General features: G+C 48.8%; 1 protein-coding gene across 1 annotated transcript in view; it reads right to left on the bottom strand.

Moving 5' to 3' along the window:
- PSMD11 (proteasome 26S subunit, non-ATPase 11) overlaps positions 1–25,943 on the bottom strand; it is a 413,573-nt gene that overhangs the window by 350,801 nt on the left and 36,829 nt on the right. Inside the window, exon 2 of the mRNA XM_086923842.1 lies at positions 10,301–10,402. Within this exon, the coding sequence (XP_086779968.1) occupies positions 10,301–10,402 (102 nt within the window). The remainder of the gene's footprint in view (positions 1–10,300; positions 10,403–25,943) is intronic.

Here is a 25,943-nt window from a genome sequence, read left to right as displayed (position 1 = left end):
GACCTGGTGCAGGGTTCCCCGATTGGAGAGCACCCTTTGGTTTGCAGGCTTTTGAGGGGGATTCGCCTCTCGCTACCACCCGAACCGCGGTATTCTGTCCTGTGGGACGTGAACAGGGTTCTGAATTTATTTCTTTCTTGGCAGCCAAACAAGTTTCTGTCTCGAAAAGAGCTTACGGCTAAGTTAGCAATGTGCCTGATTTCCTGCAGGCGGGTCTCGGATGTACGAGCGCTTGATGTTACGGCCAGGGTGTTTTCCCCGGAAGGGGTGTCCTTTACAGTGAGCCAGATGGGTGCGTTGGGTGATGCAGGAGGCGGGGATTGATACAAAGAAATTTGGTGCTCACTCAGCAAGTGGAGCTATGGCCTCGAAAGCTTTTGCCCTAGGGGCTCGGTTGGAGGACCTGATGAGGGCCGCAGATTGGTCCGCGGACTCCACGTTTAAGAGGTTCTATTTCAAGCCAGTAACAGAAGTGGCTCGGCTAGTCGTCGATCAGCTTTGAACTGGCATAATCCGAAGCCTCCGGTCCTGCCATAGAATGAGAATTTGCCTAGCTTTAGTGTTGGTAAGTTCCAATTCTATGAAGGACTACTCCCCCCCCCCCCCCCCCCCCCAAGGACTCCCTCGAAGTGGACCCTCCCCGTACAGAATGTAAGTAACCTGTTCACGGAATTCAAGGTGTTGAAATGCTGTTAATCTGTATGCAATCGATGTTACGTACCTTGTTATTCTTAAGACGATCTGTGTCTGACTGAGGTTTCTTGCAGGGAATGATGGTCCAAAACAGGATGCGTGAGACTGCCGGAACATGGGCTTCGCGCGAAGAAAGAGGAAGCGGTTGCAAGGCATGATGGGTGCTGCCGGAGTACGGAGACTAACAAAGGACTTATGGTTCAGTTTCCTGTTTCTTTCCCAAGTGTTCATGGGAAAAGTAGTTTTATACGTTTTTTCTTGCTGCTGTAAAAAATAATGTGAAGAAAGTAAGGCATAATCCTCGCCTCCGAGTCCTTAATAGAATTGGAACTTACCAGCACTAAAGCTAGGCAAATTCTCATTGTATGGGAGAGTTTTGAGGTGAAACATAGGGAGGAGCGGGAGAAGGAGGAGAGACAAGAAAGGAAAAGTGCAGAGGAGAGGTTGCACAGTCCTTCTTGGCAGGAACCACCGGTGTAGGTGGTGTAGCTACAGGTCTCTTCTGGAGTGGTGTGACACCAACTTGACTGTTTTCGGGTCGACGAAGATCTTTTTCTGTTGAGGATCTGGTAGAAAAAGGTCCTCGAGGCGCAACCTTCTTCGGCGCGTATTTTTCCGGTGCCGGCGAAGGTTGTCGAGTGTCTTTAGCCTTAGGAGGTATTAGAGGGTCCTGTGGCTTAGGTTTCGGCACGAAGGCGTTGATTTTGGCTTGGAAGGCATGTTCGGGGTTCGGCGGCCTCAGAAACAGGCTTTGTAGCTTTTCGACACAGTGTGCGGCTTCAGAGCAGGTGCGTCTTTTGGTTTCGGTTTTGGGGCCGACATGTTTCGGTGGCAGCACTTCTTTCGGTGTCGGAGCCGAAGGGTGTTTTGGCTTCGGTGTCGACGGAGTCTTGCTCGGTGATGAGGCACCGGAAGGCGGAGGATCTTGTTTCGGAGCCAAGGGAAGACTCTTGGTCGGTGTCGAGGCACCGGAAGATTTCTTCGGAGTCGAGCTGGAAGGCGAGACTTTCGAAGTAGATCTTGGGCGTATGTGGTGCAGGGGCAATAGTACTCACGCGCTGACCCGATGGAATGGAGTCGTCTGAGTCATCTGCCTCAGAGACTATCTGGAGATCTGGTGAGTCTTCTTCGGGAACAAGTGGAGCCTCGTCGTCTAAGATGTCTTCCGGTGCTGGGGCTGATCTCCTCTCGTGTCGACGGGCCCTCCGGTCTCGGATGGTTTTCTGCGAGCGGAAGGAGGTACAGGCTGTGCAGGTCGACTCGTTGTGGTCCGGCGACAGACAGAGGTTACAGACCTCGTGGTGGTCGCTATGTGGAAACTTTGCTTGACATTTCGGGCATTTTCAGAATGGAGTCCTTTCCTTATGGTGTAGGCCGCACGCAAACGATAGGCCCAGAGGCCCTCTTGGATGACCAGGATGGAAACTTAGGCATCGAAAGGTGCCGCCGTCTGTGTCGAAGGCAGGTAGTAATTGTTTTATGAAGTTCTGCGCGTCGAAATTGCAGAAAAACTGTTCCTGGCCGGAGTGGAGAAACTTTCATCCGAACCCAGTGGCGGAAAAAAACAATCTGAGGATGGAGCCGATGCCCATGCGCAGTACTGTTCAAGGGAGGAGTCACCTATCAGGACTAGCAATCATCCTAGCCCAACACCAGGTGGCGATCTAATGCAGTGTACTATCTGCAGCTCATATGCCTCGAGCATATCGCTAGAAGCTCTAGATGTATGTGAAGATGCTTTTGATGGGTCTCCAAATGCCCTGAATTGTATGAGATGAGCTCCCCAATCAGTAAGCAATGTGTCTGCTGTTAGCACGGTCTGTGGAACTGGGTCAAAGAAGGGCTGCCCTTTGGAAAGCTTTTGTGGATTCCACCACTGCAGAGAGCAATGTGTGGCTGTCCACCAATTCTAGATCTGATAACTGACCCGGAGACTTATTCCACTGGCGCCATCATTCCTAGTAACTGCATGAACACTCGAGCTGGCAATGAGTGTTGAGGGTGGAACTGGGAAAATAGTTTCAATGTTGCAGATTCTGGCAGGATTGGAAGAGAAGATGGAGTGAAGTTACACTCCACCGCCGGTTGCACAGCTTTTCACATGATTGTTATTCACTACACCAACAATTTCATCCACTTTTCAACGTTGGACTGAACTCCATGAGTTAAGTTTGAGTTAAGTTAGAGGGGAGAAGGAGGTTTATGCTGTGACATGCGGAAGGCAAACCCCTGAAGAAGGGCTATTATGAGCCCGAAATGCATTGGGTAAAATTAAGATCTTCTGGATGCCTATTGATTCATCATTGATTCATCATGCGTGAGAAAAAGGCCCGGATCGGCATATCTGCGCACGAGAAATTATTGAAATCATTAAGGTCGCACATGTAAAAAGTTGAAACATGATATGAAGTATTGGTCGAATATTCATTGGATTATATGTAAATAATACATATAATCCAGGACGAGTAGATTTATGAAGCAACTTGCCCCATGGACAAATAGATATTAACTACATTCCACAACCCTGCCTCCACTTACCTTCTAGTGCACAGGTTAAATGTGGCACACCTACCACCTTTTTAGAACATTCTTGAACCCGGGAAGACTCCACCTGTAGAAGAAGCCCTGGCTGGAGGTAGAGTATTCACACAAGAACTCAAGGGCTACTTAATTGTGCTGAAATTGGGCCCCAACAGTCAAGGAGGTGGACTCATGGTAAAATGTTTCAATGACACTAAAAGTAAGATTCCTCCTGACTCCAAGAGGGCCCAACTGACTAAACAGGGCTAGACCCTGTTGGTGACCTGTCTGGAGAGAGACATGCTGCTCAGAAGACTATTCTGAGGAATTAGGAGGTCCCCTAAGAATCCCTTCCAGTAGTTGAACACCAAATCTAACGGTAAATCCTTTGACTGGAACAACCTGCTTGGTGTATCCGACCTCCGTTCCATCACAGTTAGCCTGAAATTACACATAAGTCCCAGTCCACCCAAAACTCTTTTCTGTAGTTTTGAACTTCTGGGAGCTTTTTGCCATAAACAATAAAATTAAAACTATATTGCCATTCCCCCCCCCCCCCCCAAATAGCTCTTTTTATGATCATGGTGCCTTTTAGCTCTTTACATTTTTCAAATTTTTCTAAATTGGGTTCAGAATGTTATTGCAATGTGTTCTTTACTTTAAAACTGTTGGTACTGTTTAAAGTTAGTATGTACCTCTCTGGAGAGTGTCGGCTGTTTGTGCTATAGCTACAAGAGGTTAAGCAGAGATTCTCGCACAACTGTGGTTAAACCTAACCAAAGTGTGTTAACTGAGCTGACCCCCTCCCCTTTCCAAATGTATAACCCCATGTCTGATGGGCATTAAACATGTCTATTCTGTTAAGTGGCTTGTCTGAGGGTGCGCTGTCTTTTCATGTATTTTCAATCTAATGGCGCTATGAAGCCTAAGGCAATCCGTTTTGTGCCTTATAGTCTGTGTTCCAAACAGTGATGAAAAACATGTTAAAGGGCATAACTAATGTGTTTTCCAGGTCAACATTCTGGTGTGGGATTCCAAAATAGAACATAATGTGTCTTAAATGGAGTACTATAAAGGTTAGAACATGCAGGTCCAACAGCATTGAGAAGTGCAAGTTTGGAGTATGTCAAGTGGATTACCTGGGACACGCATTATCTTGGGATGGATCAAACCTAAAATGAAATTGGTAGTAGCCATTGAGAAGGCACCTTCGTTAGCTCATAAAGACCAACTTTGCTCTTTCCTGGGTCTGGCTGAATACTATTCCAAGTTTATGGAACACTTCTCTGCCAAAGTGTGTTACGTCTATTGATGAAAAAGGGGGTGCTCGAGAGTCTACTTGTGTTCGAAATTGTTAAGCAAGCCATTGTCAAGGCTGTGCGCCTCAAGAAAGTTCATAGTAGTTAGGGATACTAGTGCTTATCTTCTCAGGGCTGTGTTGATGCAAAGGAAGGGTGATAAACAAGAGAATTGCATTCGCATCAAGAATGCTAAAGGCACATATTCTACAATAGAAAAGGGGAATGAGCATGTTGGTAAGGTGTGCAGAACTTTACCCATTCATCGTCCTTCCCACACACGTTAGTGTCCTCTGTGGAGGAATCATGCAGGGGTGTCGTTTCTGAGCAAGAGTGGAGGCAGGCATTAGCTGCAGGTGAAACTCCACATTTAGTTATACCTTGCTTATCCAAGTCCAAAGGGTGAACTAATGTGGGATGCCCTGAATTGTGATTAAAAAAAACCAGCATGGTCTGAGTTGTCTGTTTTAGATGGTATAGTCAGAAGGTATGGCAGGTTGGTGATACTCTATGTACATTCTAGATCAGTGGTTCTTAGGCTTGACTTCTGTGGACTTCCGCTTATTTAAAACTGGGGACGCCCACTGAGTTGTTACTGGAAGTTGGGCATCCAGGCCCAATCATTTTCAATAATTTGAATGACAAAATACAGAAATAAGCATTATAAACTAATCTAAATTTTAACAGGAAGCTTGGAGCTTCACTAAATTAAATTAGGGCCACTCATTTTCTATGCTATAGTCAATCTGAGCATTATTAATTTTACTTTTGGAATAAGGGTTTACCACACCACTGGAGTCAAGCCCATCTAAAGCAGAAGAGAGCGGATTGTGTTCAGTCGCACAGCTATCGCCATGCTTACCACAGTAATATGTTCTCTACCTAGTCACTAATATCATTTGGAACAACCTACCATTACACATTTGAGTTAAATTTCAGAACAATCTTCACTGCACGAAGTATTTTTCTGCAGCTATTACGTGTTCCCACGAAGGAGGTGGATTATACCCTTGCTGAAACTCATGGGCCTGCGATCTTGTCGTACGGCTTTCCTTGCTTTACAATGCCTAGATACTGAACTCTGTGCCAAATCAATTGCTTGTTTTTTAAAGGCTTTTATTAAATACCGTAAGAATTATGATTAACTCGAGACGCACTAGCACTTTTGTGAATTTTACAACCGCACAAAATATTAACTTTTATGTACTGTTTAAATTTCTGCACTTAGAATTGATTCAGTCTTTTTTATATTTTTATATATTGGGCAACGTTTTTATTATGTGCTTTTATGGTTGCCTAGAAAAGTATGGAAACCGAATAAAGATTATTGATGAAGAGTCAACCCTTTACTTCAACTGTATGAACGAGCAAGTTTTAAAGTGAACTGATTTTTTAGCTAAAGATTGTGCACTTTAAAAATGAACATACTGCAGTTTTTAATTATTAGTTTTGTTACCAGCGTGCAACTGTTTTCATTTCGAGAATATAGGCTAAACATACCTGGAATCTTTAGTTTCCAATTTCAAATTGCTAAACATTCAAAGTATGTTTTAAAATTTTCAACTGGACATTTTGCTTCTTTATATACATTTCATTAATCAGTTATTTTCTAAGGAGTTGCGGGCCCAGAGTAGGATTTGTGGACCCCCAGACCACGGGTTAAGAAGATTTGTTCTAGATTATTGAAGTTTGTTGCATTAAGCAAAGTTGCTACTACTCCATCTCACTGGGTGATACCAGCAGTAGGTGGTTTTGAAGCTTTGCTATGTTAGTTTATCAAGTGCAAAAGTACAGAACTTTAAGCGCACACAGTGCGGTACAATAGTTGCTCCAGTCAAGCTTGCCATTTGCAAATGTGCCGTGCGTATAAAAGGCTGAAGTGGCTTTGTCGCTGCTGCATGGATAACAGCATCAGTCAAGAAGCCTTTATGGTTGGAAACTAAAACAATCTAAATGATGACTGTGCACTCACACTGCTTATAGTAGTCATGCTACCAGAAGTACTTACTCTCTTCAAACAAACAAGCAGCAAAGAAAAAGGGTCTGGAAAATGATTCATCACTGATTAATTTCGGTGTTAATGTGGATGGGCAAGTGGGTGAATGCAAGAATGAGCAAATGAATGGCTGACTAGTTGCAGGAGTGTAAGAATGGGACTGAGTGCATGAACGATGTGTGAGTGCATGGGCAGATGAATGTGTGGGTGCATCCAAGCACTTACAAATGTAAATCAATTTTAAAAGCACTAGCAGGGGCTCTCTGCAAAGTTTAGTCTGGAAATATTACTCCCTACTTCTACCCTCTCATATCTCACACTGTCCACTGGTTACAAGAAGGAGCTGTTCTTTTCACAAACTACTTAACAAATAAAAAGAATGTCTTTTTAAATTAGAAGTCAGATCTACTGGCTATGCCAATGCTTGCAAATTATGTCCAATCTATTCCCCTTCCACTTACCAAAACAAGTATTTGTATTAAACAGCATGTTAATGACTTAGCTTTTGACATTTAAGCGAAATCCACAAAAAAGTGCCATCACAAGCATATGCAAATAGCTAAACCAGTGGTCAGAGGCCTGGATACCTAAAATGAGAAAACTTTGAAGGCAGATATTAACCAACAATATACCTTAATTTGCAATGTATCTTTAGAGCAGCGAGGTAAATGCATTAGGAGTTCTTCAATGTCCTTCCATTGTTGCTGAAAATATCTATTTAGGTGTTGGAATAGCCAATGTTCTGTTATGTGTCCGACTAGGTCTCCACCTTGCGTCTCCCCCATTAGAAAATGTTGTAGGGCATGCTAGAGCACGTTCGGACTGTTGCCAAAATAATAGAGTTTAGCACTGCATGGCAATGAGAGTATAAGGGATTCGGTGGCACAGGGCAAAACTGCCTCTCTACTTTTTAGGGCTCGCCTGCTGATGCGCTTGCTCATAGCTGCGAGCTATATTGTGGCTTAAACATAGCTTAACCATCTTGGCAATTTGTTGCAGTGCCCGAGAAAAACAAGATCAATGCGCAAGCGCATTGGCAAAAAGCGCGTGCACATCAAAGCCACCAGCCTCCTCAGGCATCTCAAGCTTCCCCCAGCCGGCATTTCTCCTCCCCTACTTATTCACTGCACGGCTGGCCGGCACATCAAAGGCTGCTGCTGCCGTGACTCGCATTTCTCCTCCCTCCTCCCCTTTCACTGCCCAGGCCGGCCGTACTTTCACTTTACACGGCCGCCAGGCCGTGTCTCGCGTTTATTTTAACATGGCATCTTTTTTTTCCCTTCCTTTTCTGGCTCAAAAGGCTATATTTCTGATTCTTTTATGCTTTACAAATAATCGTTACCAGTTAGTTTAATTCTATATGCATCCTGTTTTCGCACAGCGCCCTGCATTCTCTTGTTCTCTTCCTACAATGGTTGTGATTTAGTCATGCTATGAACTCGGGGAATTCACATTTACAGTTTTTCTGTGCTTTGTATTGGCATTTCCTCAGAGCGGAATTGAACGCACATTCCCCATCGGTGCATGTGATTAACTTCAGCGTCATATTTTGATGATTTTAATGTGAGATGATACTAGGTAAGGGTAGTGGAATTTGCAAGCATTAGATTACCTTTAGTGAATGCTTAGCAGTCGTAAGGCCTGCTCATTTTGCATGTAAACGTGTGATACGAGCGCAAATGGCTTTATGAATTGGGTACTTAGACACAAGAGGATTTTTTGAGAGTAAGTCCACTGCCATGGATGGGGAGTGAGCGTTTCGGGACAGGAATACCATGAACGTTTGTAGACATACCCAAGGTAACTTGTTTCCGGTTATTCACAAACACCACCCATTTCCACTCGGCTGGAGTTGTACCTCAAGTTCAAGGCTGAATTAAATCACCTTTCCCGGAGCAATGGGCAGGAAATACCACCATATCGGTGCATGTATAAGGGTAGAAGTTTCTCCAGAGGCGTAAAATCTTCTGCGCAGAAACGCTTCGAGTAAAGATACTCCACTGCCCACAACAGAAGAACTGAAATGAGGGATTCGCGGACCCTCTTATCTCTCCACTCTCCCCCCTACTCCTCCCTCTTCCCCGCTCAACCCCCTCTTCCCCCTACTGCCCCCTACTCCCCCCACCTCCCCCCTATTCCCCACCCAACCCCCTCTTCCCCACTCAACCCCCTCTTCCCCACTCAACCCCCTCTTCCCCACTCAACCCCCTCTTCCCCACTCAACCCCCTCTTCCCCACTCAACCCCCTCTTCCTCACTCAACCCTCTCCTCACTCAACCCTCTCCCATTCTCTCTCACCTCTCTTCTCCTATCTACTCTCTACCCTCTTACCTCTCTCCTCTCGTCCCGCTCCCCTCAGCGCAACCACAGCATCACTCAGCGCAACCACAGCATCACTCAGCGCAACCACAGCATCACTCAGCGCAACCACAGCATCACTGGTTCAAATATGTTCTTTCAATGTTTCAAGCTGTTTTCAAGCTTTCACGCTTTATTACAAATCACAAAAAGATGATATTTTACTTCTGTTCTTGGATTTTCGTCACAATAAAAAACACTGAACATAATCTTCACAAAAGTTATTTACAAAAGTTTAAGCTATTGCCATTACAAATTAAATAAATTATTTAAGTATTAATTATTCAAAAAAATTAAAAGCCATTGTTATTTGTAATATCAATACATCTAAGTCACGTAAATACAAAACATGTTGCAATACAGATGCTATAGGTGTCACATTTGCGAAAGTTATAACTATTGCCATTGTAAATGACAAAGCTATTAATTTAGCCATTTTAAAAAATAACATAAATAAAAAAAATCATTTATAAGACCAATAGTTCAAACTTTCCGAATGCGAGCCCTATTTCATTTCCAATGCTTGTTAAAGTAATGGCTCTTTCCATCTCTTAAAAATGTCAGTAACCAGATATAGAAAAATAGAGCAAAGAAGATTATTATTCTTTGAGCTGCAAAGGTGTCAGTATTTAGACCATGAAGCAGTAGGAACATTTTTCTTGCCCTAGCTGTATACCATACTTGTAAAAGAGAACGGAACAGGCTGGCCTCATTTATAAGGGAGAGGCACTGCTGAATACAAGTCTATGATCCCACAAAGCATGAATTTATGCTAGATTAATTTGAGGATTGAGAGAAGCATACCATTCTGCTGCTGGTCATGAGGCATACTAGCGCTGTGTACAAATATTGTCTGTCTCAGCGTGACTCCGAATTTTTGGGTGTTGCTCAGCAGCTATAGTCTCAAAATTGTTTCATTATTTCTTATACTTCCTCAAAATATATATATTGTTTGTTTTGCCCCCACTGAAGAATGTTCAGCGTTCTTTCTATTCGTGTGAAGCAGAAACAATTGCACTTGTGCTACAACAAGAGCACTGAAGACCATTATATTGTCAGTGTCACTGACCACTTGCAATAGACCACCAAAATTGCAAAATAAAGACCACTGAGGTAATTATTTATAGTTGCATTTACATCGTTCAGGAAAGAAAGACAATAACATTCTGCTACTTATTAACTCCCAAAACACTGGAAAGGTGGAAATGTACATTTAGCAGACAAACTTAAATTTGGTTTCTCATCACTGTAAAAATAACCTATATATGTAACAATCCATTTTGGCATCAAAGGCCAAACAGCCATAACTCAAAATCGCACGTCTACATAAAGTGCATCTTTATCTTTACACCTTCAAACCTGCAGATTTTGTTATAATTCTTCTGACCAGGCACACATGGTTATGCACATTTGCCACGAAATGGGTCTTTGTTACCTGCAGCCTGCCCAGTTTTGGCCAGGAGTCCCCCAAGCTCCAGTATGCTCTGCTCTTTGACCCGCACCGCTTCTTCATCACTGTCCTGGATATCTCGCTTTACTAGAAATAATAAATAAAATATACTTTTTTGAAGATTATCAATTAAAACTCTGAGTTAAGTCACACTATGTTTGAAATGAGCATATATACGCCTTAATCGTACTTCTGAATCAAGATCAATGACAATTAAGCATACAGTTGCATAGTTAGAATCCCGGTATTTTGTTTGCAGAATCATTCTCAAACAACTCAACAACAAAGCTTAGGCATGCAATACTACTAGTTAACTCCTCCCCCAAAATTCATTCACAGAACTGGTACAAAGTGAGCAATAGAATGACAGTTCTCCCTTATGCTCCCCTGCTAATGTGTTTCTAATTTTTCTTTTGTGGTCCAAAACAGAAGGATAAATGAGTGATCAAATCTTCAAAGTCACTGGCCTCTTCTGAAAATAATGAAAGTGAATCCAATACATGTTCACCAGAGTACATCAACACTGATAAGTCAACATTCGAGGCAACACCAAATGGGGCCTCTCAATTGCGCCACGCCCCCGAGTAACACTACCCTTTGTACTAGATGATTCAAACAAGCTTGTGTACTGAGATATGGAAATGGTTACAAAACAGTTAACAGTAACAACGTGACCCAGTAAGACTTCAGAATGACTAATTTTAATTTGAAAGTATATGGGGAAAGGCAACATATATAAAGACAAACCTCATTAAGAAACAAGCATTTGCAATGCAACAGGTCTCGCATTACTGAAAGTTTGAGATATTGGCGTTGCAAATGTTAATGTTTGTTGGCTTTTTGTGTTAAAAAATATCTAAGCAGTAGCATAAATAATAAAAAGCAAGAGTGCAGTACTTCAGGCTGTTACTAGGTGTCCCTGTGGAGTTGTACAGGTACATCTATTAGTCATACAAGGTACTGCAGCTTACTGCTGCTACTGCTGGGACATTTGTTAAAAAACAAAAGAAAAACTGACAAACATTAACATTTGCAACGAAAATAGCTCCAGTAATGAGACCTATTGCATTGCAAATGCTTGGTCTCTTTATGGTGGGATTATTATAGACATCACATTAAGGAAGGTCTTTGGATCTAACAAGGATCAAGTCACACCACAAGAAATGCCAATAGAAAGCAATACATTTACTGTTATCGCCAGAAAGAAATACATTTAACGTCATTGCCTACTTTAAATGTACCATGCAGGGAATAGCCTGGTTCCCCCGTGCACCACTCAGGAGGAGCCGCTTAACTCTAGGAGCAATGCGCTCACAGTCGGCTCATCAGAGGAGGGCGAAACACATCATAGGGAACACTGCATGGGTTGACACACAGCATATTGCTCTACACCAGTGTGGGCCAAGCTGCCCCAATATATGTCTCTTCCTGAAAACTGCACAGTGCTCACCACCTGGCTGCGCCACCCTTTTCAGTTGACCTACACAGCCACTGCAGGATGTCGATATGGACACCATACAGCACAGAGAACGGTATTCCACTGGTGCGATTAGAGAAGAGAAGGGGATAGTTTATTATGAATATACTTTGAACATATAAGTCCTATACGTGGCACGTATATGTTACGGTCTCAAATTAAATAATGCTCATTTGGTGTACACTGAAAACATTTTCTGTACACAAAATTAGTTTTTTCTTATTTTGGACATTAGATTAGATGCGTATAATTTGCATAGCACATCTCATTTTAACAGGTATTCCCAGCCACATGGAAAGAAACAAGTAAGGGGCCTGAGAGGGCATGGTGTATGTAACGTATAGAGGTGCCAACTTTGGGACTTGAAACTGTCAGTTCTGGTGTTGGCTCTCCCGTGCCTAAAAGTTAATCAAAACCAATCAAATTAAACAAACAATGGCCTGCCTACAAAAAATACAAATTGGAATGAATACAATTAAAGAAACAATGGAGAGTCGAAACGGAATCATAGTTACAAATACCGATGTTCGGAAGAAATGTCCTTGGCTCGACCTAAAAACTGACTTGGGCAGAGGTGTGAAAATTTATTTTGAAGTTAAGGACAAAAAGTCTGCATATAATCCATGTAACAAGAAGACTCAGCCTGCAGAGCAGCCTGTGTGGCTGCCAGTTTAGTGTCACAGTGTGGAATGCAGGAAGGAGACTCCTCTGCTGCTGAGGCAGCTTATGCATCATTACATTAAAATTAGTGTAAATGGTTTATTAAGGCAAAGCCTTTATTGTTAGGGTGAGCGCTTGAAGTAATACAGTGCCTTGTAACATTAGCTTGCGTTAACAGTTGTTCCAAAAAACACAAGCATTTGCAATGCAATAGGTCTCGCATTTTCGAAACTTTGACCTATTGGTATTGTGAATGATAATGCCTTTTATTATTGCAGGTTTTTTTAAACACAAATAAAAGGCATTGTCATTTACAATGCCAATAGATCAAAATCTCGCAAATGCGAGACCTATTGTATTGCGAAACCTTATTTTTTGTTACGGTTTGCAAATAAAGTTGTGTAGTGTGGAATAACGTATGCATTAGTTTGTGATTTAGAATCATCCAAGGGTCTATGAGGCGTTTCTCCAGTAAATAAATAATCATTTCTTTCAAAGGAGGGCGATTCTGCTTAGCTGTAACATTAGGTCACGTAGGAAACGCGAGGTTGTTTACAGAATTAACTGGTAGCGCTGCCATAGCACAGAGGTCTGGCATGTCACTTCCCCCTCAACCACTGTTTCCTTCTGCCATAGAACCAAACAGAGAGCACTCTTCTAAGCCGTGAGGCAAGCTTTTTTTGTAGTTAAGTGAACTAATTGCCGCCATGACCTTACTTATTTTGGAAGCAAATGAATGGGAGCACACAGAAGACTGTTCTTGCAACAAATAACTTACAAGAAAATATACTCCGAGTTTTACCAATCTGATTCAGCTTCAACAGGGGCCCTCTGGGGGAAGGGTGGAGGGTCTCGACTAGACACCGGCTAGCAACTGATTAACACACAGCTTGAAGGCATGCAAATAAAAGATAGAACTAAATACAGCTATTTGTTTACATTTTACTGTTTTGTAAAAAGCTGAGCATGGTAGGTGGAAAATAAGCCCACAGAGCTGCCCGGCTCTACCCCGCGCCCTCCAGCAAAACTCAAATCAGTTGTGGGAAGTGCTCAAAACAGTGGTGATTGAAAGCCCGACTTCGTATAAAAACACTGTCTAAATGAAAGTGGTATCATCTGAGCGGGATCCATGGCACTTTACTTGCAAATGTAAAATGCTCATGAATACAATTGTGTAATTGCGCCTAAAGTAGCATAAACCCAATTAATTAGTTTGACGTCACATAATATATCCCCCAATTGTTTGTAGACTAATACCTATAAACAAAGACAGCTGCTCCGAGGCTCATTAATTTAAATTGAACGCGTTTTCCGGCAGCGGGCAGAAGCTATCTGAGGCCGCCTGCTCTGGTTACGCCCTGCCTGTCTTTGGTGGGATTCGTAGCAGCGAGAAGAGGTGGAAGAGACTGTGGGCACTGTGCTGCAGCTTTTGTGGTGGTGGAGAAAGGTGGAAGGGGCTGTGGGCTCTAAGAGGAAGGAAGCTGTTTTAGTCAACCTGCTCTGTTTGCGCCGCGCCTGCTTGCTGGGATGAGGTGAAGGGTGCGGGCACCGTGAAGAAATAAAGGTGCACATGCTGTGTTAAAGCGTGGTGGTCGTAACTGAAATTAAACGCCACACTATAAAATAACAACAAGCAACAATAAAGCGATACAACTAAACGAATCAAAACACCAGGTCCAACAATTAAAACCACAGACTCGGAATGCACTCTACCTTTAAACAAGTCAGCGAATGGTGAGAGTGGTGCGCACGCGCCTCTGCGACACACATGACGGCCTATTGGTGTCTATTACGCGCACCAAGCGCGTAATAGACACCAATAGGCCATGGGTGGAGCAATGCGCCCGCCTGTGGCCCATTGCGGTCAGCCTTTCATTAAAAGATGCACGCAAAGGCCAATAGCTGCCCACAGAAGGAAAAGCACATGCACAAGCTTGTGTGATTCCTAGGGCAGCTTACATACTGTGTTTTTCCATTACAAAATGCCTCGCGCTGCGAAGCACTGCTACGCAGTGCAACGCAGGGCGCGAGCCCTAAAAACAAAATTCAAACAGCCCGCAACTCAACAGGCAGTAATGGATGAGATGAGAAGTGGCAGAGAGAGATACAACCAGGGCTACATCAGACACTGGAGAGGGCTCTTAGGAGTACAACAGTTGAGGTATACGACTGCCCTGATGGACAGGGATATAGATATAGAGATATATAGATAGATATACATATGTGTGTTAATGTTAATTTTGGCAAATCATTATGATGCTGTGGTAATCTAGGGTGTGCAGTCAGCTCACAGCAACCATAACTATTCCTTTATTGCCCCAGTATTTTTTCAAATTAAAATAGACGCATTTTTGGGAATTCCACTAAATAATGCCATTAAGTCACTCCGAGCAATTCTGCACTGCTCTCTGTAAAAATTTACCACAAAAACACATGAACAAAGCTGTTTGCAATGCTCTTCTTTAAATACACCCTCACACTAAAAAGTAACACAAAATGATGGGATTGCATTTCACATAAGTTTGAGCAATTGCACAAAAACAAGTAACGTGAATTTCACACACCTTGAAGCAGTTTTAATTTGGTGTGTTAGTGCCATAAAAGCAAAGCATTTTTAGGTCTCGCCTGGCGTTATCAGCGCGCATGCGCGGGGTTTTGGAATCAATACGATTTTAGAAAGGGGCTTAAAGCCACGCCCTTCTTTTCAATTGGCTCACGTCCTCGTTTATGTTAAACGAGAGCGTGTGATTGGAAACCGGGCTTTTGGGTTACCGCCTTGTCCACTTTTAGGACAGCCCATGTGGACGGCCCTACGCCATCTTGTTTTACTTTAATGAGTGCAAGCTCTCGTTTCTGATAACACAGCTTTTGTATCCTGGTTGCCTGACAACGGACAGACTCTTCCATGACCGATGCTTTCCAATAGTAGACTGCACGCTGACGCCATCTTTGTTTGGAGTTGCTTTTGTCCCGTTCAGTGGGCTGTGTCAGTTTGTGCGCTAATTGTGGTCACTGCGATCATCTTTACTTTTTCATGGACTTCCAGACGTGAACATATTATATTGCTTCGTTAGCTAGAGTGCTCTGGTCACAGATGTACATGTCCCATGGTTCGTCTTAGAACAGCTGACTAACAGCCAGCAACTGAGACTTGGCTTAGAATGAGTTTTCAATATGTGCTGGCTTGCATCACTTGTCATTTACACTTGACATCGAAAAATAAAAAAGAGACATTGTGTGTTGGACCTAGATTACCCAAGCCTACATATGGTAGCTTGGCACAGTAGTGGTCTACAGCTAACTCCAGGCGTTGGCTAAGTACTTACAAATCTTACCCACAGTAACACAGTGATGAACCACCAAAATAAAGACACAACACCTCTGTTTGGAAAAATACCGTTACCTTTTTATAAAAATAATATGCTCTTCTTGTTATGCTTTTTAGTCAGGGATGAAGTCCATCACATTACACCTTTTACATGAAATACAAATCACACTTCAATATTTTTCCTGTTCAGAATTTAAGAATCAATGGTACATTTAAGGTTTAGGGTTATTCAGGACACAATATGCTTCACTAGAACTTTACAGAAAGGAAAATGCAGCCTGACAGTGCAATATATATTTAAAGATTCATTAGCAGGTACATTACCCCACAGCTCCTAAGCTCTGCTCAACTCACAGAATGACCTGGGTATAGTTCCTCTCTGCATACCCAATCCGCAATGTGGCTAAAGGGAGAGACACAACAATTTTAGCTAGATTCCTCTCACTCTAATTTAAAGGCTCCATTGGCTAACAGGAGATCTTTCCCTCCCATTTATTAAGAAACTACAAGGGTTTCTCCTCTTTACTCCAGTTACTTTTGGGACTCTGAAGTTATTATTAAGCTGAACACAAGCCCGTTTTCTTCACTTAGGCTTCCTGGTGCAGTTCAGTTCAAGTCTCAGTTGTAGCCTCAACCTGTCTTGTATCTTTTCCCTGGTGCTGCTGCCTCCCGTCCCCACACTACCCAGCTTACTTGTAGGCTTCTGGGGGTGATTCGAGGGCTCTCTCCCCTCGCGCTGAAACCTGGCAGCAGACGGCGGTCGAGGAAGGACGAGGACGGCTTCCCTGGCCCCCAGGCACCTCGCAGTGGCGTCCGCTGTGGCGCTTCTGCCTCCTTTGGACGGGGAAAACGGCTACCGGTGCTCCGACGCGATCGGGTCTCCTCAAACGACACTCCTCAGCTGGGCATGCGCGATCGCGCTCACTCTCCTTCCGTTTCTGCGCGCTGGCTCCCAGGAAGGACGCTGCTCCTCACGTCGACGCTGATCTCCTGGGCCTGCCCGATCATAGGCCCCTCCTGCCACACGAGAAGCGTCTGATTGTTGGTCATGCGCGGAAGCGCCGATTTCTTCGCTTTTGACGCGGCCGGTGCCCCCGGGGTCCCGATGCCGATCAAAGCAGCGTCGCTGCTTCCCTCCAGTCACCACTCACTTGGGCTTCACAGGAAGGATGTCCATACACAGCGCCCTCGCTCCACAGGTCACCAGGGTGCCACAGACCCCCGCGCTCACTACAGCTACTCCACGTCCCCGGTAAGCTTAGCGCTGATTAGGGGTAGTCAGGAATATCTTCAGTCAGGGGTTTCCTGAGTGGATTTATTGGGATTCCAAGTTGTGAGTGGCTGCTTCCTCAAGTAGCTCGATTTCTTTACCAATAGTGGATATTTTGAGAGAGGGATCGGTCAAAGGCTGAAGGGGGAACAATCCTCTGAAGTAACTGTCAGCCTCAGTGACAAACTAGCTGCTCTCAGTGTGTCCACCTCCTCTCACCACTGCCTCACTCCTCTACTCTGGGGTCAGCACAAAATGGCTGCTGGTCACTGGCCTTATATAGGTTGGCCTGAGACCTGCAGAAGTCTCTAGTAGGTTCCAGAAAGTTCCTTAATGCTATCCTATGGACCTGTTCTCCAGTAGTGTCCGTTATGGCAGTTGGTGGACACCATTTTAGGTCTCTGGAGATCCCTTAGGTTTCAAGGGGGGTGACTAGGCCTCACAAGTGATGAGGGAAAAATGGCGTCATCGCCAAGGAACACCTAGCCCCCTGACAGCATAAAAAATCCTCCTGATGGACACATGTAAAATAAAAATAGAAAGTCTGGGAGGCTAAGGGGGACAAAAATAAATCATGGTGGTTAGAGTCTTCCCAGAAACAGACAGGTCTAACATTGTGTGTCTGGGAAAGCTGTGCTTTTAAAAAAAAATTATTGTTGAGGATCAAAAGGAGAGCGAGGAACTAGAGTAGCTAGTTCGCTTCCCCGAGGGATATGTGGTAATCAAAAGGAGCTGGCTACCTTGATAGTGTGATGTTGTATGTGTCTGAGGAAAAACCAATTGGTTTTTATGAAGGCCCTCACCCATCAACCTAGTTGGTGGCATTCTTCATCATCGGGCCCCACCAAGTGTAACTCAGGTGTGCTACGATGCCTGGTTACAGCGGAGCTGGTTTTGTGAAGTGAGTGTGTAGTGAAGATGTTTTGAGTGAGGTTAAAAGGCTGTTCTAGAGATCCCAGGGGCTTAATTTATTGGTGGGCCTTAGGCAGACAAGGCTTTGGGATGTGGTTGTAGAGAACCTAGGGACAGCAAGGAGATTTTTGTTCGAGGGTCGAAGAGATCTTCTGGGAGTATAGTGATGAACAAGTGACTTGATGCCCTCCGGACCAGCGTCATAGAAGGCTTCATGAGTCAGACACAGGATCTTAAAGGAGATCCTACGGTCAATTGGAAGCCAATGCAAGCTCTTGAGTGCGGCTGAGGCTGAGCTGTATCTGGAATGATTCAACACCATCCTCACTGCGGCATTCTGGACCATTTGGAGTCGATGAATGAGTCTCTTGTTAATGCCCATATAGAGGTTGTTACAATAGTCCAGCCTAGAGGATACCAAGGCCAGAATGGCTGCTTCCGAGAGTCTGGGAAGAGGTAGTGGGAGATCTTTCTGAGGCCCCTAATGATCCCGAAACAGGTGGAGACAGTCCTGTTTGCCTGAAGATCAAAGGAGAGCAGTGTCCATTATCACCCCCAGGTTCTTCCCATGAAGGACTGAACAGGGGCATACCCCAAGCGAGGGCGGCCACCACTCACTAGACCTAATTTCCTGGTTAGTCACAAAAATCAGTACCTCTGGTTTGTCACCATTCAATTTCAGGTAGTTCTCCACCATTCATTTAGAAACAGCCTCCATACAGCTCCTAAAATTATTTTATAAAATGTTTTTTTTTCTCCAAAACCTTTATTTTTCATTTCACAACAACATGGTGGGTGTACAGGTGCGAACAAACAGCCCACGGAAATTCAAGCACAAGACAACGCAAAACATAATGACAGTAAGGTCAGAACAATTTGGGGGCCAACAATCATACCAAGGGACTTGATACAGTTACATCACGAACTCCTGCTCTCTGACCCACCATCACTCGCATCTGAACTATGTTGATCGCTCTCGACCACCTCAGCAGTTAAAAGTTCTCTGCAGAGCTCCCTCCACTATAATAGGTTTAATACAAAAAGTTGCAGATGCAACCTCCATCACCAATGTCTCTTTTAGCAATAATATATTAACAGTATCTTGTCAAATTAATGTGCACTTTGTGTGGTGAAACCGTAATCTAACTACACTGCTTAAATTAGGAATCTTCACTTTCTAGTAATGTATTCAAATGTTCTGAGCTCAATGTTATTCGCACTAGTAGGGCGAAGCGCAGCCGAAGAGCGTTTTAGAACAGACACAGCAGATCCGTGTCCATGCAGGAACCTGAGAAAGTGAAAGCGCCATGCGCGCGTTCTGCTGAAACGCTTGGAGACGATCACGTGCACATAGCCTGTCCGGGCGCGTTCACAGCTTCTGTCTCCCTTCAGAACACAAACCGACGACACTAGCTCTCGCCAAGGCGAAGCTACGCTGCATCGCTAGGCGAGACCTAAAAAAAAAAAAAAACAGATAGCAGCAGCCTGCTATTATACTGTAGCCACTACCCCAGGGTACTATTAGACAACGTCCCGTAGGGACAATTTACAATTGCGCCGTAATTTTAGCTCAGTTTCTGACTATGACAAACAAGCCCTCCAACTTAAAATTGCCAATAGCTTAATCGTTAAATAAATGGCATTTTCATTTACAATGCCAATAGCTTAATCGCTCGCAAATGCATGACCTATTGCATTTGCGCCCACACAGAGCCCCCCACACACACACACAGCCCCGGGGGCAGGAGAGCAAGCACAGCCCGGGGGCAGGAGAGCAAGTACAGCCAGGGAAGTGGACAGAGCCCCCCCCACACACACACACACAGAGCCCCTCCCCACACACACACAGAGCCCCCCCACACACACACACAGAGCCCCCCCCACACACACACAGAGCCCCCCCACACACACAGAGCCCCCCCACACACACAGAGCCCCCCCCACACACACAGAGCCCCCCCACACACACAGAGCCCCCCACACACACACACACAGAGCCCCCCACACACACACACACAGAGCCCCCCCCCACACACACACAGAGCCCCCCCCAACACACACACAGAGCCCCACACACACACACAGAGCCCCCCACACACACACACACACAGAGCTCCCCACACACACACAGAGCTCCCCACACACACACAGAGCCCGCCACACACACACACAGAGCCCCCCACACACACACACAGAGCCCCCCACACACACACACAGAGCCCCCCCCAACACACACACAGAGCCCCACACACACACACAGAGCCCCCCACACACACACACACACAGAGCTCCCCACACACACACAGAGCTCCCCACACACACACAGAGCCCGCCACACACACACACAGAGCCCCCCACACACACACACAGAGCCCCCCACACACACACAGAGCCCCCCACACACACAGAGCCCCCCACACACACAGAGCCCCCCACACACACAGAGCCCCCCACACACACAGAGCCCCCCACACACACAGAGCCCCCCACACACACACAGAGCCCCCCACACACACACAGAGCCCCCCACACACACACAGAGCCCCCCACACACACACAGAGCCCCCCCCACACACACACAGAGCCCCCCACACACACACAGAGCCCCCCACACACACACAGAGCCCCCCACACACACACACACAGAGCCCCCCACACACACACACAGAGCCCCCCACACACACACACAGAGCCCCCCCCCACACACACAGAGCCCCCCCCACACACACACAGAGCCCCCCCCACACACACACAGAGCCCCCCCCACACACACAGAGCCCCCCCCACACACACAGAGCCCCCCACACACACACAGAGCCCCCCACACACACACAGAGCCCCCCACACACACACAGAGCCCCCCACACACACACAGAGCCCCCCCACACACACACAGAGCCCCCCCACACACACACAGAGCCCCCCCCACACACACACACAGCCCCCCCCACACACACAGCCCCCCCCACACACACAGCCCCCCACACACACCGAGCCCCCCACACACACACACACACAGAGCCCCCCACACACACACACAGAGCCCCACACACACACAGAGCCCCCCACACACACACACAGAGCCCCCCCACACACACACAGAGCCCCCCCACACACACACAGAGCCCCCCCACACACACACACAGAGCCCCCCCCCACACACAGAGCACCCCACACACACACACAGAGCCCCCCACACACACACACAGAGCCCCCCACACACACAGAGCCCCCCCCCACACACACAGAGCCCCCACACACACACAGAGCCCCCACACACACACAGAGCCCCACACACACACACAGCCCCCCCACACACACACAGAGCCCCCACACACACAGAGCCCCCCCCCACACACAGAGCCCCCCACACACACAGAGCCCCCCCCACACACACAGAGCCCCCCCCACACACACACAGAGCCCCCCCCACACACACAGAGCCCCCCACACACACACAGAGCCCCCCACACACACACAGAGCCCCCCACACACACAGAGCCCACACACACACAGAGCCCACACACACACAGAGCCCCCCCACACACAGAGCCCCCCCACACACAGAGCCCCACACACACAGAGCCCCCCCCACACACACAGAGCCCCCCCCACACACACAGAGCCCCCCCCCACACACACAGAGCCCCCCCACACACACAGAGCCCCCCCCCCACACACAGAGCCCCCCCACACACACAGAGCCCCACACACACACAGAGCCCCCCACACACACAGAGCCCCCCCACACACACAGAGCCCCCCCACACACACACACAGAGCGCCACACACACACACACACACAGAGCCCCACACACACACACAGAGCCCCACACACACACACAGAGCCCCACACACACAGAGCCCCACATACACACACAGAGCCCCACACACACACACAGCCCCACCCACACACACAGAGCCCCCCCCCCACACACACACACACAGAGCCACACACACACACACAGAGCCCCCCCACACACACACAGAGCCCCCCCCCACACACACAGAGCCCCCCACACACACACAGAGCCCCCCCACACACGCACAGAGCCCCCCCCCACACGCACAGAGCCCCACACACACGCACAGAGCCCCACACACACACACAGAGCCCCACACACACAGAGCCCCCCTCACACACACACACAGAGCCCCCCCCCACACACAGAGCCCCCCCCCCCACACACAGAGCCCCCCACACACACACAGAGCCCCCCCCCACACACACACACAGAGCCCCCCACACACACAGAGCCCCCCCACACACACACAGAGCCCCCCACACACACAGAGCCCCCCACACACACAGAGCCCCCCACACACACACAGAGCCCCCCACACACACACAGAGCCCCCCACACACACACACAGAGCCCCCCACACACACACACACAGAGCCCCCCACACACACACAGAGCCCCCCACACACACACACAGAGCCCCCCACACACACACACAGAGCCCCCCACACACACACACAGAGCCCCCCACACACACACACAGAGCCCCCCACACACACACAGAGCCACACACACACACACAGAGCCACACACACACAGAGCCCCCACACACACACACACAGAGCCACACACACACACAGAGCCCCCCCACACACAGAGCCCCCCCCCCACACACACAGAGCCCCACACACACACACAGAGCCTCACACACACAGAGCCCCCCCCCCACACACACACAGAGCCCCACACACACAGCCCCCCTCACACACACACACACAGAGCCCCCCCCCACACACAGAGCCCCCCCCACACACACAGAGCCCCCCCCACACACACACAGAGCTCCCCCACACACACAGAGCCCCCCACACACACACAGAGCCCCCCACACACACACAGAGCCCCCCACACACACACAGAGCCCACACACACACAGAGCCCACACACACACAGAGCCCCCCCACACACAGAGCCCCACACACACAGAGCCCCCCCCACACACACAGAGCCCCCCCACACACAGAGCCCCCCCACACACAGAGCCCCCCCCACACACAGAGCCCCCCCCACACACAGAGCCCCCCCACACACACAGAGCCCCCCCCCACACACAGAGCCCCCCCACACACACAGAGCCCCCCCACACACACAGAGCCCCCCACACACACAGAGCCCCCCACACACACAGAGCCCCCCACACACACAGAGCCCCCCACACACACAGAGCCCCCCACACACACACACACAGAGCGCCACACACACACACACACACACACACAGAGCCCCACACACACACACAGAGCCCCACACACACACACAGAGCCCCACACACACACACAGAGCCCCACACACACACACAGAGCCCCACACACACAGAGCCCCCCCACACACACACACAGAGCCCCACACACACAGAGCCCCCCTCACACACACACACACACAGAGCCCCCCCCCACACACACACAGAGCCCCCCCACACACACACAGAGCCCCCCCCCCACACACACACACAGAGCCCCCCCCACACACACACACAGAGCCCCCCACACACACAGAGCCCCTCACACACACACAGAGCCCCCCCACACACACAGAGCCCCCCACACACACAGAGCCCCCCCACACACACAGAGCCCCCCCACACACACACACACAGAGCCACACACACACAGAGCCCCCCCCCACACACACACACACAGAGCCCCCCCACACACACACAGAGCCCCACACACACAGAGCCCCCCCCCACACACACACAGAGCCCCCCCACACACACAGAGCCCCCCCCACACACACAGAGCCCCCCCACACACAGAGCCCCCCCCACACACACAGAGCCCCCCCACACAGACACAGAGCCCCCCACACACACACACAGAGCCCCCCACACACACACACAGAGCCCCCACACAGACACAGAGCCCCCACACAGACACAGAGCCCCCCCCCACACACACACACAGATCCCCCCCACACACAGAGCCCCCCCCACACACAGAGCCCCCCCCACACACAGAGCCCCCCCACACACACACAGCCCCCCACACACACACACAGAGCCCCCCACACACACACACAGAGCCCCACACACACACACACAGAGCCCCACACACACACACACAGAGCCCCCCCCACACACACAGAGCCCCCCCCACACACACACACACAGCCCCCCACACACACAGAGCCCCCCCCACACACAGAGCCCCCCCCACACACAGAGCCCCCCCCACACACAGAGCCCCCCCCACACACACAGAGCCCCCCCACACACACACAGAGCCCCCCCCCACACACACAGAGCCCCCCACGCACACACACACAGAGCCCCCCTAAACACACAGAGCCCCCCCCCCCACACAGAGCCCCCCCACACAGAGCCCCCCCACACAGAGCCCCCCCCCCACACACACAGAGCCCCCCCCCACACACACCCCCCCCACACAGAGCCCCCCCACACAGAGCCCCCCCCCCACACACACAGAGCCCCCCCCCACACACACAGAGCCCCCCCACACACACAGAGCCCCCCCACACACACACAGAGCCCCCCCCCACACAGAGCCCCCCCACACAGAGCCCCCCCACACAGAGCCCCCCCACACAGAGCCCCCCCACACAGAGCCCCCCCACACAGAGCCCCCCACACACACACAGAGCCCCCCCACACACACAGAGCCCCCCACACACACACAGAGCCCCCCCCCCACACACACAGAGCCCCCCACACACACACACAGAGCCCCCCCCCCACACACACAGAGCCCCCCACACACACACACAGAGCCCCCACACACACACACAGAGCCCCCCCCCCACACACACACACACAGAGCCCCCCCCCCACACACACACAGAGCCCCCCCCACACACACAGAGCCCCCCCCACACACACAGAGCCCCACACACACACAGAGCCCCACACACACACAGAGCCCCACACACACACAGAGCCCCACACACACACAGAGCCCCACACACACACAGAGCCCCACACACACACAGAGCCCCACACACACACAGAGCCCCACACACACACAGAGCCCCACACACACACAGAGCCCCACACACACACAGAGCCCCACACACACACAGAGCCCCACACACACACAGAGCCCCACACACACACAGAGCCCCACACACACACACAGAGCCCCCCACACACACACACAGAGCCCCCCACACACACACACAGAGCCCCCCACACACAGAGCCCCCCACACACACACAGAGCCCCACACACACACAGAGCCCCACACACACACAGAGCCCCACACACACACAGAGCCCCACACACACACAGAGCCCCACACACACACAGAGCCCCACACACACACAGAGCCCCACACACACACAGAGCCCCACACACACACAGAGCCCCAAACACACACAGAGCCCCACACACACACAGAGCCCCACACACACACAGAGCCAGTTTTCACTAGAGGAGGTGCATTCCCTCTTTGATGGTAAAGGCCACTTGCAGCCTCTTCCCTTTACTGGGGTGAGAGGCAGGGAGCTTCAATTATGATAATGGACACTTACAAAAAATGACATAAGTCAAAATACATGTGTTCATACAGGTGAAAAATAAAGACTGTACAGAAGTTGGTAGTAGGCATGTGTGATAAAATGCAGATATTCCTTTACCTTTGGTGAGAAGCTGAGGTAAGACTTTCTACAGATTCTTTGTTAGCTGGGGATGAGGAGGAGGGAAAAGCAAATGATGTGAAGACTACAGTAGCCTGACAGATGTATCCGAAATTGTAAAATGCCCCCGGAGCCCTTCAGGTTCGAAATGCGGAATGCCTGCTGCCCCCGAGGTTGGAAATAACGTGGGAGCTTCGTTGGAGCGGCCCACTGCCAGTCGGGGCCGCTTGGGGATGGGTGCGATGAGTCCCGCACCTCCCTGAAACCAACAACCCGGGTCTTGCACTCACCGGGTCTCTGCAGTCGAGGGCTCGTCTCTCTTTCTTGCTTCCGTTGCGGGGCTCTCTCACACTGCGGGATTCTGACGG

Source organism: Lissotriton vulgaris, chromosome 5 (assembly GCF_964263255.1).
Source record: "Lissotriton vulgaris chromosome 5, aLisVul1.2, whole genome shotgun sequence".
NCBI lineage: Eukaryota > Metazoa > Chordata > Amphibia > Caudata > Salamandridae > Lissotriton > Lissotriton vulgaris.
This window is presented reverse-complemented; position numbering and strand designations above follow the sequence as displayed.